Source organism: Schistocerca gregaria, chromosome 1 (assembly GCF_023897955.1).
Source record: "Schistocerca gregaria isolate iqSchGreg1 chromosome 1, iqSchGreg1.2, whole genome shotgun sequence".
Taxonomy (NCBI): Eukaryota; Metazoa; Arthropoda; class Insecta; order Orthoptera; family Acrididae; genus Schistocerca; species Schistocerca gregaria.
The window spans coordinates 1,097,164,692-1,097,177,952 of NC_064920.1; the positions used below are offsets into that span (position 1 = coordinate 1,097,164,692).

Consider the following 13,261-nt stretch of genomic DNA (forward strand, 5'->3'; position numbering starts at 1 on the left):
TATTCTCTTCTTGTCTAAACTATTTGGTGCTACCGGACGACCTCTGGCTACGGCGTCAGGCAACTGTTAACGTTTGGACACACATGCCCGGACCGTTTCCTTTTGATCCATCCTCTGTTCGGGCACCCTATAACCTTCCGTTTTTCGAATAAAGTTGTACAGTACACACGCAGTCGTCACGATCATTGTAAGGTTATTAGGATACAGATTCCCAAGTGGAGCAGTCTATTTTTGGAAACGAAAAAGAGTCTACACAAGAAGACATTGCAGATCAAGAATGGATCATTAAAACACAGGGTAGTGAAAAAGAATTTGATAGAGCGAACTAGGCATTCCCAGACGTCCTCAGCTCATTCGTCCCTCACTTCAAATAAGAACACCTTTATGAAACCACCACTGAAACGAAAATTTCAGCCTGAGGTTAAACTACAAGAATCTGCATCAAGCCAGCTCATGGCTTACATTTTGGCAGAAAAAAAGCCGAAAACCAGAGGGAAATACAAAACCCAGTTGATGCATTTTTGGCTGGTATAGCACCAGCCCTAAAATCGTTGCATCCACTACTTTTTCATGAAGCTAAAAGTAGGATTTTGTCAATTGTACAAGATTTTGAACTGAAGCAACTCATGAATGACGTATCAGTCCACCAATTCACTCCATCATCCTCCAATTCCTCAGCAAAATCTGCTTCAACACAATATCCTTCAACTGTGGAAAACGAGTAAACAGAACCTACACAGCAGCTTTTTGATCTGCAAAGGGATTTCCACAATTCGTATATAAGTAGGTGGTGGTTAGTGTTTAACGTCCCGTCGACAACGAGCTCATTAGAGACGGACCTATATAAGTAACCAACTTGGAGGATGATTGATTTGGTTACGTATATAAGTAACCAAATCAATCATCCTCCAAGTTCCCCTTCATCCTCATCAGCTTCAGAAACGAATTCACTGAATAGTCCTCATTAATTTTTCTTAGGGTAGTATTATTTACAACTTATGTATTTATCTTTCAATTACTAAAGTAATAAAATAAAAATGCTGTCCTTAAAACTTTATATTTATTTGTGTTCTGTGTACTTTTCTGTAACCTACCTTAAAAAAGCAGCCAGTCGTTCTTTGGGTGAAGTTGGTACTCTCCAGAAAGTGTCCTATTTTCTCAGCCTTGGTTCTAGTTTCTTTAAAAGTTCACAGAAGGTGTACTGCGTCATCCTAAAATATTCATAAAACTTAGTCTCATCATCTATGAGATGATAATATAATGTCCGAAACTCTCCCTGTACTGGTCTTGTTTTCAAGGCACTGTAGATCCACAATTTTCTTCTTCCTGTTTGCCTTCGTTCTTTTTCCTCTTCGTCTAAAGCAAGGGTCTCCAAACTACGGCTCGCGGGCCGAAACCGGCCCGCGAGGGCCAGCAAACCGGCCCGCGTTTAACTGGCCGGACTTCCCCGGTATCCGGCCCTGCCAACAATTGAGCTTAGAGGCCTATCGTGACCGATACACCGCGATATTGGCTCTGCTACTCTCTGCAAGACTACATAACTAAACTTATTGTTGCGCCGCTTGAAAGAACAATGCGTTGACGTACTCTACCTCTGTTACGTGTTGCAGTAGTAGTATTGGTAACAATGATTTTGAGATTTCGTTAACTTTGTAGGACGCTTTCGTGAAGAATGTGCAGTGACATACTTTTTTGTCGGTGAAATTCGCCAGAGTGAAAGACGCCAGAATTTCGGTCAGGCACGACCACCAATCAAAATTATGTAATTAAATAAAAATCGTAGTTCGTTTCAGTGCTAGCTATTCCCACAACTTTAGATTTTTGCGCTTTCATCTTTCCTTTAGCCTTACATTACGGTGATCATGGAGTGCTAGGGTGCTTTAATCCCACTAGGTAGATCTTAGCCCCTATGACTCCGTGGAGGCTGTCAATGTGGCCCGCGCACTAAAACGTTTGGAGACCCCTGGTCTAAAGCAAGTGCTGTAAGTCCTAATTCACCATTAGGAACATTAATGAACATGTTTTACAGCCCGCATCTCGTGGTCGTGCGGTAGCGTTCTCGCTTCCCACGCCCGGGTTCCCGGCTTCGATTCCCGGCGGGGTCAGGGATTTTCTCTGCCTCGTGATGGCTGGGTGCTGTGTGATGTCCTTAGGTTAGTTAGGTTTAAGCAGTTCTAAGTTCTAGGGGACTGATGATCTCAGAAGTTAAGTCCCATAGTGCTCAGAGCCATTTTTTGTTTTACAGCTTTCACAAACAGAAACACAGATCACAGCGTCCGAGTCACTACAAGGAACAACAAAGACACGGACGTGCGCCGGTCACGTGTGGCCCCTGCAGGGACGGACCGCAGCACGGCCGTCACTCGGCCCTGACACGACCCGGACGTGTGTGTCCCGACCTTTATCGGTGTCACTGCCAACGCAGCCTAAAAACGAAAACAGTTACTCGCCAGAACAGCCTGAGGCTAGGCGCAAACTGAGAAGCGTATAGCGCGTGTGGCGCGACGTAGCGCAGCGCGCGTTTTTGTAACATCACAGGTTCAAATGGGACCGCGCAAATTGCGACGCGACGCGACTGGGACGCGACACGCGCCTGCGCCAGGTCGCGCGGTTGTTGTGGTTGAGGCACAGTTTCTCGCGCCGGGCGTCGCGCTTGCCTCGTTAGCACCGTGGGAAATTTAAGGCGGGGAGCGGAAAATTAGCCCTGCCATATGCTCACATCGGAACGGCGCATATCAGCGGTGGTAGTATTGCCAATACGATAAATTTTCCCTTACTGTGTACTGAATTTTATTGCCTTTGGGTAGTGTTTCATTTTTCACCATTTAAACGCTCCAGTTTTCTTCGTTAGCATTATACTTTTCTGTTATTTATATCTGCAAGAAAAATGTTTACTCGAGTAACTGATGAGCCATTGGCCGCTGGAATTGTACCATATGCCTCCGCGATGTTTTCAGATCGCAAGAAGGGACAGAGGGTAGTGAATAAGGAAGCAATGAATATTATAAAATCATGTGATTAAGAATCAAGGCAGGAAAGTAAAGCAAGGTTATATTCTCGCTGCCTAGTATGCTTGCGTATTTGTACGATCTATTACAAAAATTTAGAAAGGGATAATCTCCACAGGTGTGATCAATTTGTGCTTGTGGTAAAAAGCGTCCAAGATCTGAAGTATAGAAGTTTCACTGCGATTACTCTCATATGGATGTAATAATGTAATACGACACACTATACTACATGAATGTGAACAACATATTTCCACTGCAAGCTAGAAACAGTCGAAAAGCAGTCACAAATAACAATGCTTTAATTGGTTCGCCTTGATGAGAAAAAGCATTTCAATTGTTGCATGGACATTATCAGCATTAAGAAACTAATTATACAGCAACAGGCTACACAAATTAAGAAAATAGTCGGTATTATTACGAAAGTAGGAATATCCTAAAAGAGTGTTGTTGTTGTTGTTGTGGTCTTCAGTCCTGAGACTGGTTTGATGCAGCTCTCCATGCTACTCTATCCTGTGCAAGCTTCTTCATCTCCCAGAACCCACTGCAACCCACATCCTTCTGAATCTGCTTAGTGTAGTCATCTCTTGCTCACCCTCTACGATTTTTACCCTATACGCTGCCCTCCAATACTAAATTGGTGATCCCTTGATGCCTCAGAACATGTCCTACCAACCGATCCCTTCTTCTGGTCAAGTTGTGCCACAAACTTCTCTTCTCCTCAATCCTATTCAATACTTCCTCATTAGTCATGTGATCTACCCATCTAATCTTCAGCATTCTTCTGTAGCACCACATTTCGAAAGCTTCTATTCTCTTCTTGTCCAAACTATTTATCGTCCATGTTTCACTTCCATACACGGCTACACTCCATACAAATACTTTCAGAAATAACTTCCTGACACTTAAATCTACACTCTATTCTTCAGAAACGCTTGCCTTGCCATTTCCGGTCTACATTTTATATCCTCTCTACTTCGACCATCATCAGTTATTTTGCTTCCCAAATAGCAAAACTCCTTTACTAATTTAAGTGTCTCATTTCCTAATCTAATTCCCTCTGCATCACCCGATTTAATTCGACTCCATTCCATTATCCTCGTTTTGCTTTTGTTGATGTTCAGTATTTCCTCACTTATTCCAACATTTCTACGGAATCCAAACTGATCTTCCCCGAGGTCGGCTTCTACTAGTTTTTTCATTCGTCTGTAAGGAATTCGCGTTAGTATTTTGCAGCTGTGACTTATTAAACTGATAGTTCGGTAATTTTCACATATGTCAACATCTGCTTTCTTTGGGATTGGAATTATTATATTCTTCTTGAAGTCTGATGGTATTTCGCCTGTCTCATACATCTTGCTCACCAGATGGTAGAGTTTTGTCAGGACTGGCTCTCCCAAGGCCGTCAGTAGTTCCAATGAAATGTTGTCTACTCCGGGGGCCTTGTTTCGACTCAGGTCTCTCAGTGCTCTGTCAAACTCTAAACGCAGTATTATATCTCACATTTCGTCTTCATCTACTTCCTCTTCCATTTCCATAATATTGTCCTCAAGTACATCGCCCTTGTATAGACCCTCTATATTCTCCTTCCACCTTTCTGCTTTCCCTTCTTTGCTTAGAACTGGGTTTCCATCTGAGCTCTTGATGTTCATACAAGTGGTTCTCTTATCTCCAAAGGTCTCTTTAATTTTCCTGTAGGCAGTATCTATCTTACCCCTAGTGAGATAAGCCTCTACATCCTTACATTTGTCCTCTAGCCATCCCTGCTTAGCCATTTTGCACTTCCTGTCGATGTCATTTTTGAGACGTTTGTATTCCTTTTTGCCTGCTTCATTTATTGCATTTTTATATTTTCTCCTTTCATCAATTAAATTCAATATTTCTTCTGTTACCCAAGTAAATCCACTAACCCTCGTCTTTTTACCTACTTGATCCTCTGCTGCCTTCACTACTTCATCCCTCAAAGCTACTCATTCTTCTTCTACAGTATTTCGTTCCCCCATTCCTGTCAATTGTTCCCTTATGCTCTCCCTGAAACTCTACAACCTCTGCTTCTTTCAGTTTATCCATGTCCCATCTTCTTAAATTCCCACCTTTTTGCAGTTTCTTCAGGTTTAATCTACAGATCATAAGCAATAGATTGTGGTCAGAGTCCACATCTGCCCCTGGAAATGTCTTACAATTTAAAACCTGGTTCCTAAATCTCTGTCTTACCATTATATAATCTATCTGATACCTTTTAGTATCTCCAGGCTTCTTCCATGTATACAGCCTTCTTTTATGGTTCTTGAACCTAGTGTTAGCTATGATTAAGTTGTGCTCTGTGCAAAATTCTACCAGTCGGCTTCCTCTTTCATTTCTTTGCCCCAGTCCATAATCACCTACTACGTTTCCTTCTCTCCCTTTTCCTACTACCGAATTCCAGTCACCCATGACTATTAAATTTTCATCTCCCTTCACTATCTAAAAAAATTCTTTTATTTGATCATACATTTCTTCAATTTCTTCGTCATCTGCAGAGCTAGTTGGCATATAAACTTGTACTTCTGTAGTAGGTGTGGGCTTCGTATCTATCTTGGCCACAATAATGCGTTCACTATGCTGTTTGTAGTAGCTTACCCGCATTCCTATTTTCCTATTCATTATTGAACCTACTCCTGCATTACCCCTATTTGATTTTGTGTTTATAACCCTGTAGTCACCTGACCAGAAGTCTTGTTCCTCTTGCCACCGAACTTCACTAATTCCCACTATATCTAACTTTAACCTATCCATTTCCCTTTTTAAATTTTCTAACCTACCTGCCCGATTAAGGGATCTGACATTCCACGCTCCGACCCGTAGAACGCCAGTTTTCTTTCTCCTGATAACGACATCCTCTTGAGTAGTCCCCGCCCGGAGATCCGAATGGGGGACTATTTTACCTCCGGAATATTTTACCCAATAGGACGCCATCATCATTTAATCATACAGTAAAGCTGTTTGTCTGGCCTCTCAACAGATACCCCTCCCTTGTGGTTGCACCTACTGTATCGCTGAGGCACGCAAGCCTCCCCACCAACGGCAAGGTTCATGGTTCATGGGGGGGAGGAGGGGGGGGGGGGGGAAGTGTGTTATGATTAGATATATTTAATTTGTTGAAAGGTGCTGCTGACAAAGGCAGATCTACTTTCATGACAATGTTTTTCGAACTCCATCTCACAAGGCACACATGGCTAGCTTGTGCATTCCTGTCGCGCGCATTATCCTCCCCTGCAATAAAATCCTTTGTTAAATTTCCATTCCAGTCGCTCAGTGTTAAAAATACGATGGGTTACGGGGATTCCACCAAAATTCCAACAGAACTGCCAATTTTGTGTGAGTTGTTAACCTTCTCTCATTCGAAGAAGCATCACCATTTATGAGTAAAGGCCACATTTCTCTTGGTGACTGGTTTAATTGTACTTCCTTTGCCACAGTGTAATTTGCCAAACTCATCTCACAGCAGCTATTGAGACAGAATTCCGAAACGGAGGGCCTCATTAAACAAGTAATTGGGAATCACAGAGCTCAATAGCTTACGAAAACCCTCATAGTATCGATTTGCAGTAACATAAAAGAAGAAATTTCATGGTTATTTTCATATTAGGAAGCTCTTGTTTCGCTAGCTGTCGATAACTTTTAAAAAATTACAGTCACTGGAGTGAAATAAATAAAAAAATAAGTATAAGTAGTGATATATCGCCATAGATAAGGAAGTTCCGTGTGTTTAATAATTGGCAAAACACTCTCCTCCTTGTGTGCTATCTTTCGCCAAACGTTCGTTTCGATGTCTCGAGCGGTTTAGGAGATACGAGAGATGTTGCGAGTATTTCATTCTCGCGGGCGTGAGATCGGAAGTGAGCGCGCTACATGGGATCCATTTTCTCGAGACGGGAGGCAGATAGAGATCTACTCCCAAGTCTAAACAAAAATTCAGCATGTTAGCTAAATTTCATACGCAGCAACATATGGTGTAATACGCACCAAACGCAAAATCATAGCGACCCCTAATCTCCGTTGCAAAATTTTTTGAGTTTTGCGTAGTTTCTTACTAAAATGTGTACATGACAGTAAGAATGGTCATTAGCGAGCTGATCGGCGCTTCGTCACGAAGCTGACATATAACGCTACAAGTAAGGCAAAAATCATGTATTTTCAGAGAATAGTTTCTGTAAAATCGTTTGAGAAAGATAAGAGGTTGCGCGCGCTTCGGTTCGCCAGTCGGCTCGTGCGAAGTATGGTGTACGCGTCGCAATATGCGCTGGACCCGCGTGACCCGTGCGGCACTTGCGTGTCGCGCTGTAGTGTCGTGTCACGTCACACGTGCTATACGCTTCTCAATTTGCGCCTAGCCTGCAGTACGCCACTAAAGGAACGGTAAGGCTGGAGATGACAGCGCCAGTAGAGATTCGTTCATCTGGATCACGGTGACGCGCGACACGTGAACAGCGGCGCGCGTCGCAGACGCTGTGGCGCGCCTCGCTGACGTAACGCGCAGAGCGATACACGGGAGGAGCTGGCAGCTGGCAGCTGGCAGCTGGCAGCGCTCAGTCCACCGCGGGCCGCGATGGCGGGAGCGCGCAAGCTGGTGATCGCGCGGCCATTAGGCACCGAGCCGCTGCCCGAAGACTTCTGCCTGCAGGAGGAGGAGCTGCCCCCGCTGCGAGACGGCCAAATCCTGGTCGAGGCGCTCTACATCAGCCTCGACCCGTTCGAGTGGGCCTTCAAGCACCTGCACAAGGTCGGCGCCACCATGATCGGCTCGCAGGTACCGCACTCCATTTGGCCGTTCGCAGAAACAGCCAACTTACGAAATAATAAATACTTTAGCAATATTTACTACCACGACGCGTTTCGGCAGTATGCCGCCATCGTCAGAGGTATTAAAGTTACATGTGCATTACATTAATTTGAAGTATGACGAGGACCGAGTGAGGTTATTTATTTATTTATTTATTTACTGTTCCGTGGCACCAAATTAAAGAGAAGTCTCCATGGTCATGGAACTAGTCAATACATGAAATTAGAACATATTAGAAACAGATAAAATGAAATATAAAAAAAGAACATATTCAGGTGACAAGTCGTAAGTTTAAATAAAGAAAATCAACAATGTAACACTGGAATTTGCTTATTTTTTAGCTCTTCCAGGAGCTCCTCGACAGAATAGAAGGAGTGAGCCACGATGAAACTCTTCAGTTTAGACTTAAAGGAGTTTGGGCTACTGCTAAGATTTTTGAGTTCTTGTGGTAGCTTATTGAAAATGGATGCAGCAGAATACTGCACTCCTTTCTGCACAAGAGTCAAGGAAGTGCATTCCACATGCAGATTGGATTTCTGCCTAGTATTAGCTGAGTGAAAGCTGCTAACTCTTGGGAATAGGCTAATATTGCTAACAACAAATGACATTAAAGAAAATATATACTGTGAGGGCAATGTCAGAGTTCCCAGACTACTGAATAGGGGTCGACAAGAGGTTCTCGAACTTACACCACATATAGCTCGAACAGCCCGTTTTTGAGTCAAAAATACCCTTTTTGAATCAGAAGAATTACCCCAAAAAATAATACCATACGACATAAGCGCATGAAAATATGCTAAGTAGACTACTTTTCGTGTTGAAGTGTCACTTATTTCAGATACTGTTCTAATTGTAAATAAAGCAGCATTTAGTTTCTGAACAAGATCCTGGACATGGGCTTTCCACAACAGCTTACTATCTATCCAAACGCCTAGGAACTGTTCCGTCTCGCTTATAATATGCCCAATCTGTCTGATCAAAATATCGGTTCTTGCTGAATTGTGAGTTAGAAACTGCAAAAACTGAGTCTTTCTGTGATTTAGCATCAAATTATTTTCCACAAGCCACGAACTTATTTCATGAACTACATTATTTTATATTGTTTCAATATTACACACAAGATCCTTCACTACCAAGCTGGTGTCGTCAGCAAACAGAAATATTTTTGAATCACCTGTAATACTAGAAGGAATATCATTTGTATAAATAAGAAACAGCAGTGGGATGGTTCCTTTGAAATGGCACGGCCGATTTCCTTCCCTAATCCAATGGGACCAGTGACCTCGCTATTTGGTGTCCTCCCCCCCAAACCAACCAACCGAGTATGATGAGGGATGAGATGAAGCAGTGGTTAGCACACTGGGCTCACATTCGGGAGGACAACGTGAAACGTCACCTTAGAAAAATTTATGAATGATGGTGCTGATATACCTCTTAGCTTATTTGATTTTCAAACAGCCGAGCAGAACTGAACGTACTCAGACATTACTCTCTCTACTTATTCTGATCAACACTAAACTGACACACAATATTTTTAGCGCAACGCAATCTGACTTTCAAAAATGCCTACAAAAGATAGGCTCTGACTACCAATAACCTACACCTTTCATGAATCACTTACCTCACAAACATCTTCGTTACTCTAACTAATGAAATACAGCGAGCGTCAATACTGTCAGCTAAATAAAAGACTCAAACTACTGAAGGCACTAACTACTGATAGGCATAGTTAGCAAATGAAAGATTTTGATAGAGGACAAACAATGTATTTACCTTAATAGTGTTCAAAAGTCATGATATACACTCCTGGAAATGGAAAAAAGAACACATTGACACCGGTGTGTCAGACCCACCATACTTGCTCCGGACACTGCGAGAGGGCTGTACAAGCAATGATCACACGCACGGCACAGCGGACACACCAGGAACCGCGGTGTTGGCCGTCGAATGGCGCTAGCTGCGCAGCATTTTTGCACCGCCGCCGTCAGTGTCAGCCAGTTTGCCGTGGCATACGGAGCTCCATCGCAGTCTTTAACACTGGTAGCATGCCGCGACAGCGTGGACGTGAACCGTATGTGCAGTTGACGTACTTTGAGCGAGGGCGTATAGTGGGCATGCGGGAGGCCGGGTGGACGTACCGCCGAATTGCTCAACACGTGGGGCGTGAGGTCTCCACAGTACATCGATGTTGTCGCCAGTGGTCGGCGGAAGGTGCACGTGCCCGTCGACCTGGGACCGGACCGCAGCGACGCACGGATGCACGCCAAGACCGTAGGATCCTACGCAGTGCCGTAGGGGACCGCACCGCCACTTCCCAGCAAATTAGGGACACTGTTGCTCCTGGGGTATCGGCGAGGACCATTCGCAACCGTCTCCATGAAGCTGGGCTACAGTCCCACACACCGTTAGGCCGTCTTCCACTCACGCCCCAACATCGTGCAGCCCACCTCCAGTGCTGTCGCGACAAGCGTGAATGGAGGAACGAATGGAGACGTGTCGTCTTCAGCGATGAGAGTCGCTTCTGCCTTGGTGCCAATGATGGTCGTATGCGTGTTTGGCGCCGTGCAGGTGAGCGCCACAATGAGGACTGCATACGACCGAGGCACACAGGGCCAACACCCGGCATCATGGTGTGGGGAGCGATCTCCTACACTGGCCGTATACCTATGGTGATCGTCGAGGGGACACTGAATAGTGCACGGTACATCCAAACCGTCATCGAACCCATCGTTCTACCATTCCTAGACCGGCAAGGGAACTTGCTGTTCCAACAGGACAATGCACGTCCGCATGTATCCCGTGACACCCAACGTGCTCTAGAAGGTGTAAGTCAACTACCCTGGCCAGCAAGATCTCCGGATCTGTCCCCCACTGAGCATGTTTGGGACTGGATGAAGCGTCGTCTCACGCGGTCTGCACGTCCAGCACGAACGCTGGTCCAAATGAGGCGCCAGGTGGAAATGGCATGGCAAGCTGTTCCACAGGACTACATCGTAAAGGAACTGAAAATATTGTGATTTAATCGCAGAGGTGCTGATAAATTGTTCCAGTGACACACCAGAGAAATATCTGGTAAACTTTTTATCTTTGAGAGACATAGGAACAATTTCGCCCTTCGTTTTTTATTTCTGGTATGAACGACTACTTTTTGTTCTTATGGGCTGGTGGGATGTCGTACTGTCTAATTACTAGCGTGTGTGTGTGTGTGTGTGGTAAATGAATGAGTTAAAAGACGCAAGATGTGTTTTATATTATTTTCATCGCACAACAAGCCTTATTCCCATGCCTATGGAGTATTTATGTTAAGCAGAGAAGGCGAGTTTTAGATGGAACCGAAGATCTTCAAAACGGCGCTGCTCAACAATAGAGGCCACGGGGAATGATAGAACGTACGTGCCTCTACTCTGAATGTACGTTCGCAATCTCCGAGTGTGTTACGACGAAATTATTTCACAATGAAAATTTCTCATCAGACCGCAACCACTCGCACGCGAATGTACGTACCCTCTGAATGTATCTAGTCAGTCATGCGCGTTGTTCAAAAGCTTTACTTTTAATATTCAGTGGATTACATTTCCGAAATTAATTTTTGTTTATGCTGCAAATCGCACTTCACGCGAAGTATTTATTACGTAAGTTTCAGGCTCAATTTAATAAAAACAAAATAGATTCCGAATAATAGAAATAAAGAATAACAATCAAACAAATCAAACCTAAATAAAGAGAAAGAGGGAACGTTACAAAGTCAACTACCCTGGCCAGCAAGATCTCCGGATCTGTCCCCCATTGAGCATGTTTGGGACTGGATGAAGCGTCGTCTCACGCGGTCTGCACGTCCAGCACGAACGCTGGTCCAACCGAGGCGCCAGGTGGGAATGGCATGGCAAGCTGTTCCACAGGACTACATCCAGCATCTCTACGATCGTCTCCGTGGGAGAATAGTAGCCTGCATTGCTGCGAAAGGTGGATATACACTGTATTAGTGCCGACATTGTGCATGCTCTGTTGCCTGTGGTTCTGTCAGTGTGAGCATGTGATGTATCTGACCCCAGGAATGTGTCAATAAAGTTTCCCCTTCCTGGGACAATGAATTCACGGTGTTCTTATTTCAATTTCCAGGAGTATATATATATATATATATATATATATATATATATATATATATATATATATATCGGTTCATGATATCCAGTCTTACAAAATTACTGTCTCTGACCAGATCATCCACTATCAAAACTCCGCCATCTCACTCCCCACATCCACCGCTGCTGGCGGCTCACCTCCAACTGCACAACGCTACGCGCTGTTAACAGCCAACTGCCCAACACCACAATAGCAAATTCCAACAATGCAAACCAGCCACAGACTCCACACAACACAGTCAGTGATATTCATACAGAGCGCTACTTGACGTTACCAACATGAAAATCTAAACAGCGTACTTACAAACGTTTCAAACCCGCGTCAAAACCTGATTTATTTATTTATTTTTTATTGTTGTTGTTGTTGTTGTTGTCTTCAGTCCTGAGACTGGTTTGATGCAGCTCTCCATGCTACTCTATCCTGTGCAAGCTGCTTCATCTCCCAGTACCTACTGCAACCTACATCCTTCTGAATCTGCTTAGTGTACTCATCTCTCGGTCTCCCTCTACGATTTTTACCCTCCACGCTGCCCTCCAATGCTAAATTTGTGATCCCTTGATGCCTCAAAACATGTCCTACCAACCGATCCCTTCTTCTAGTCAAGTTGTGCCACAAACTTCTCTTCTCCCCAATCCTATTCAATACCTCCTCATTAGTTACGTGATCTATCCACCTTATCTTCAGTATTCTTCTGTAGCACCACATTTCGAAAGCTTCTATTCTCTTCTTGTCCAGACTAGTTATCGTCCATGTTTCACTTCCATACATGGCTACACTCCAAACAAATACTTTCAGAAACGACTTCCTGATACATAAATCTATATATTCGATGTTAACAAATTTCTCTTCTTCAGAAACGCTTTCCTTGCCATTGCCAGTCTACATTTTATATCCTCTCTACTTCGACCATCATCAGTTATTTTACTTCCTAAATAGCAAAACTCCTTTACTACTTTAAGTGTCTCATTTCCTAATCTAATTCCCTCAGCATCACCCGATTTAATTTGACTACATTCCATTATCCTCGTTTTGCTTTTGTTAATGTTCATCTTATATCCTCCTTTCAAGACACTGTCCATTCCGTTCAACTGCTCTTCCAAGTCCTTTGCCGTCTCTGACAGAATTACAATGTCATCGGCGAACCTCAAAGTTTTTACTTCGTCTCCTTGAATTTTAATACCTACTCCAAATTTTTCTTTTATTTCCTTTACTGCTTGCTCAATATACAGATTGAATAACATCGGGGAGAGGCTACAACCCTGTCTCACTCCTTTCCCAACCACTGCTTCCC

General features: G+C 43.8%; 2 protein-coding genes across 2 annotated transcripts in view; one reads left to right on the top strand and one right to left on the bottom strand.

Moving 5' to 3' along the window:
* LOC126282200 (tubby-related protein 4) overlaps nt 1-13,261 on the bottom strand; it is a 1,357,172-nt gene that overhangs the window by 1,101,297 nt on the left and 242,614 nt on the right. The window lies entirely within an intron of this gene.
* The window catches only part of LOC126282218 (prostaglandin reductase 1-like), a 59,128-nt gene continuing 53,107 nt past the window's right edge, over nt 7,241-13,261 (top strand). Inside the window, exon 1 of the mRNA XM_049981770.1 lies at nt 7,241-7,794. Coding sequence (XP_049837727.1) covers nt 7,594-7,794 — 201 coding nt within the window. The 5' untranslated portion in view covers nt 7,241-7,593. The remainder of the gene's footprint in view (nt 7,795-13,261) is intronic.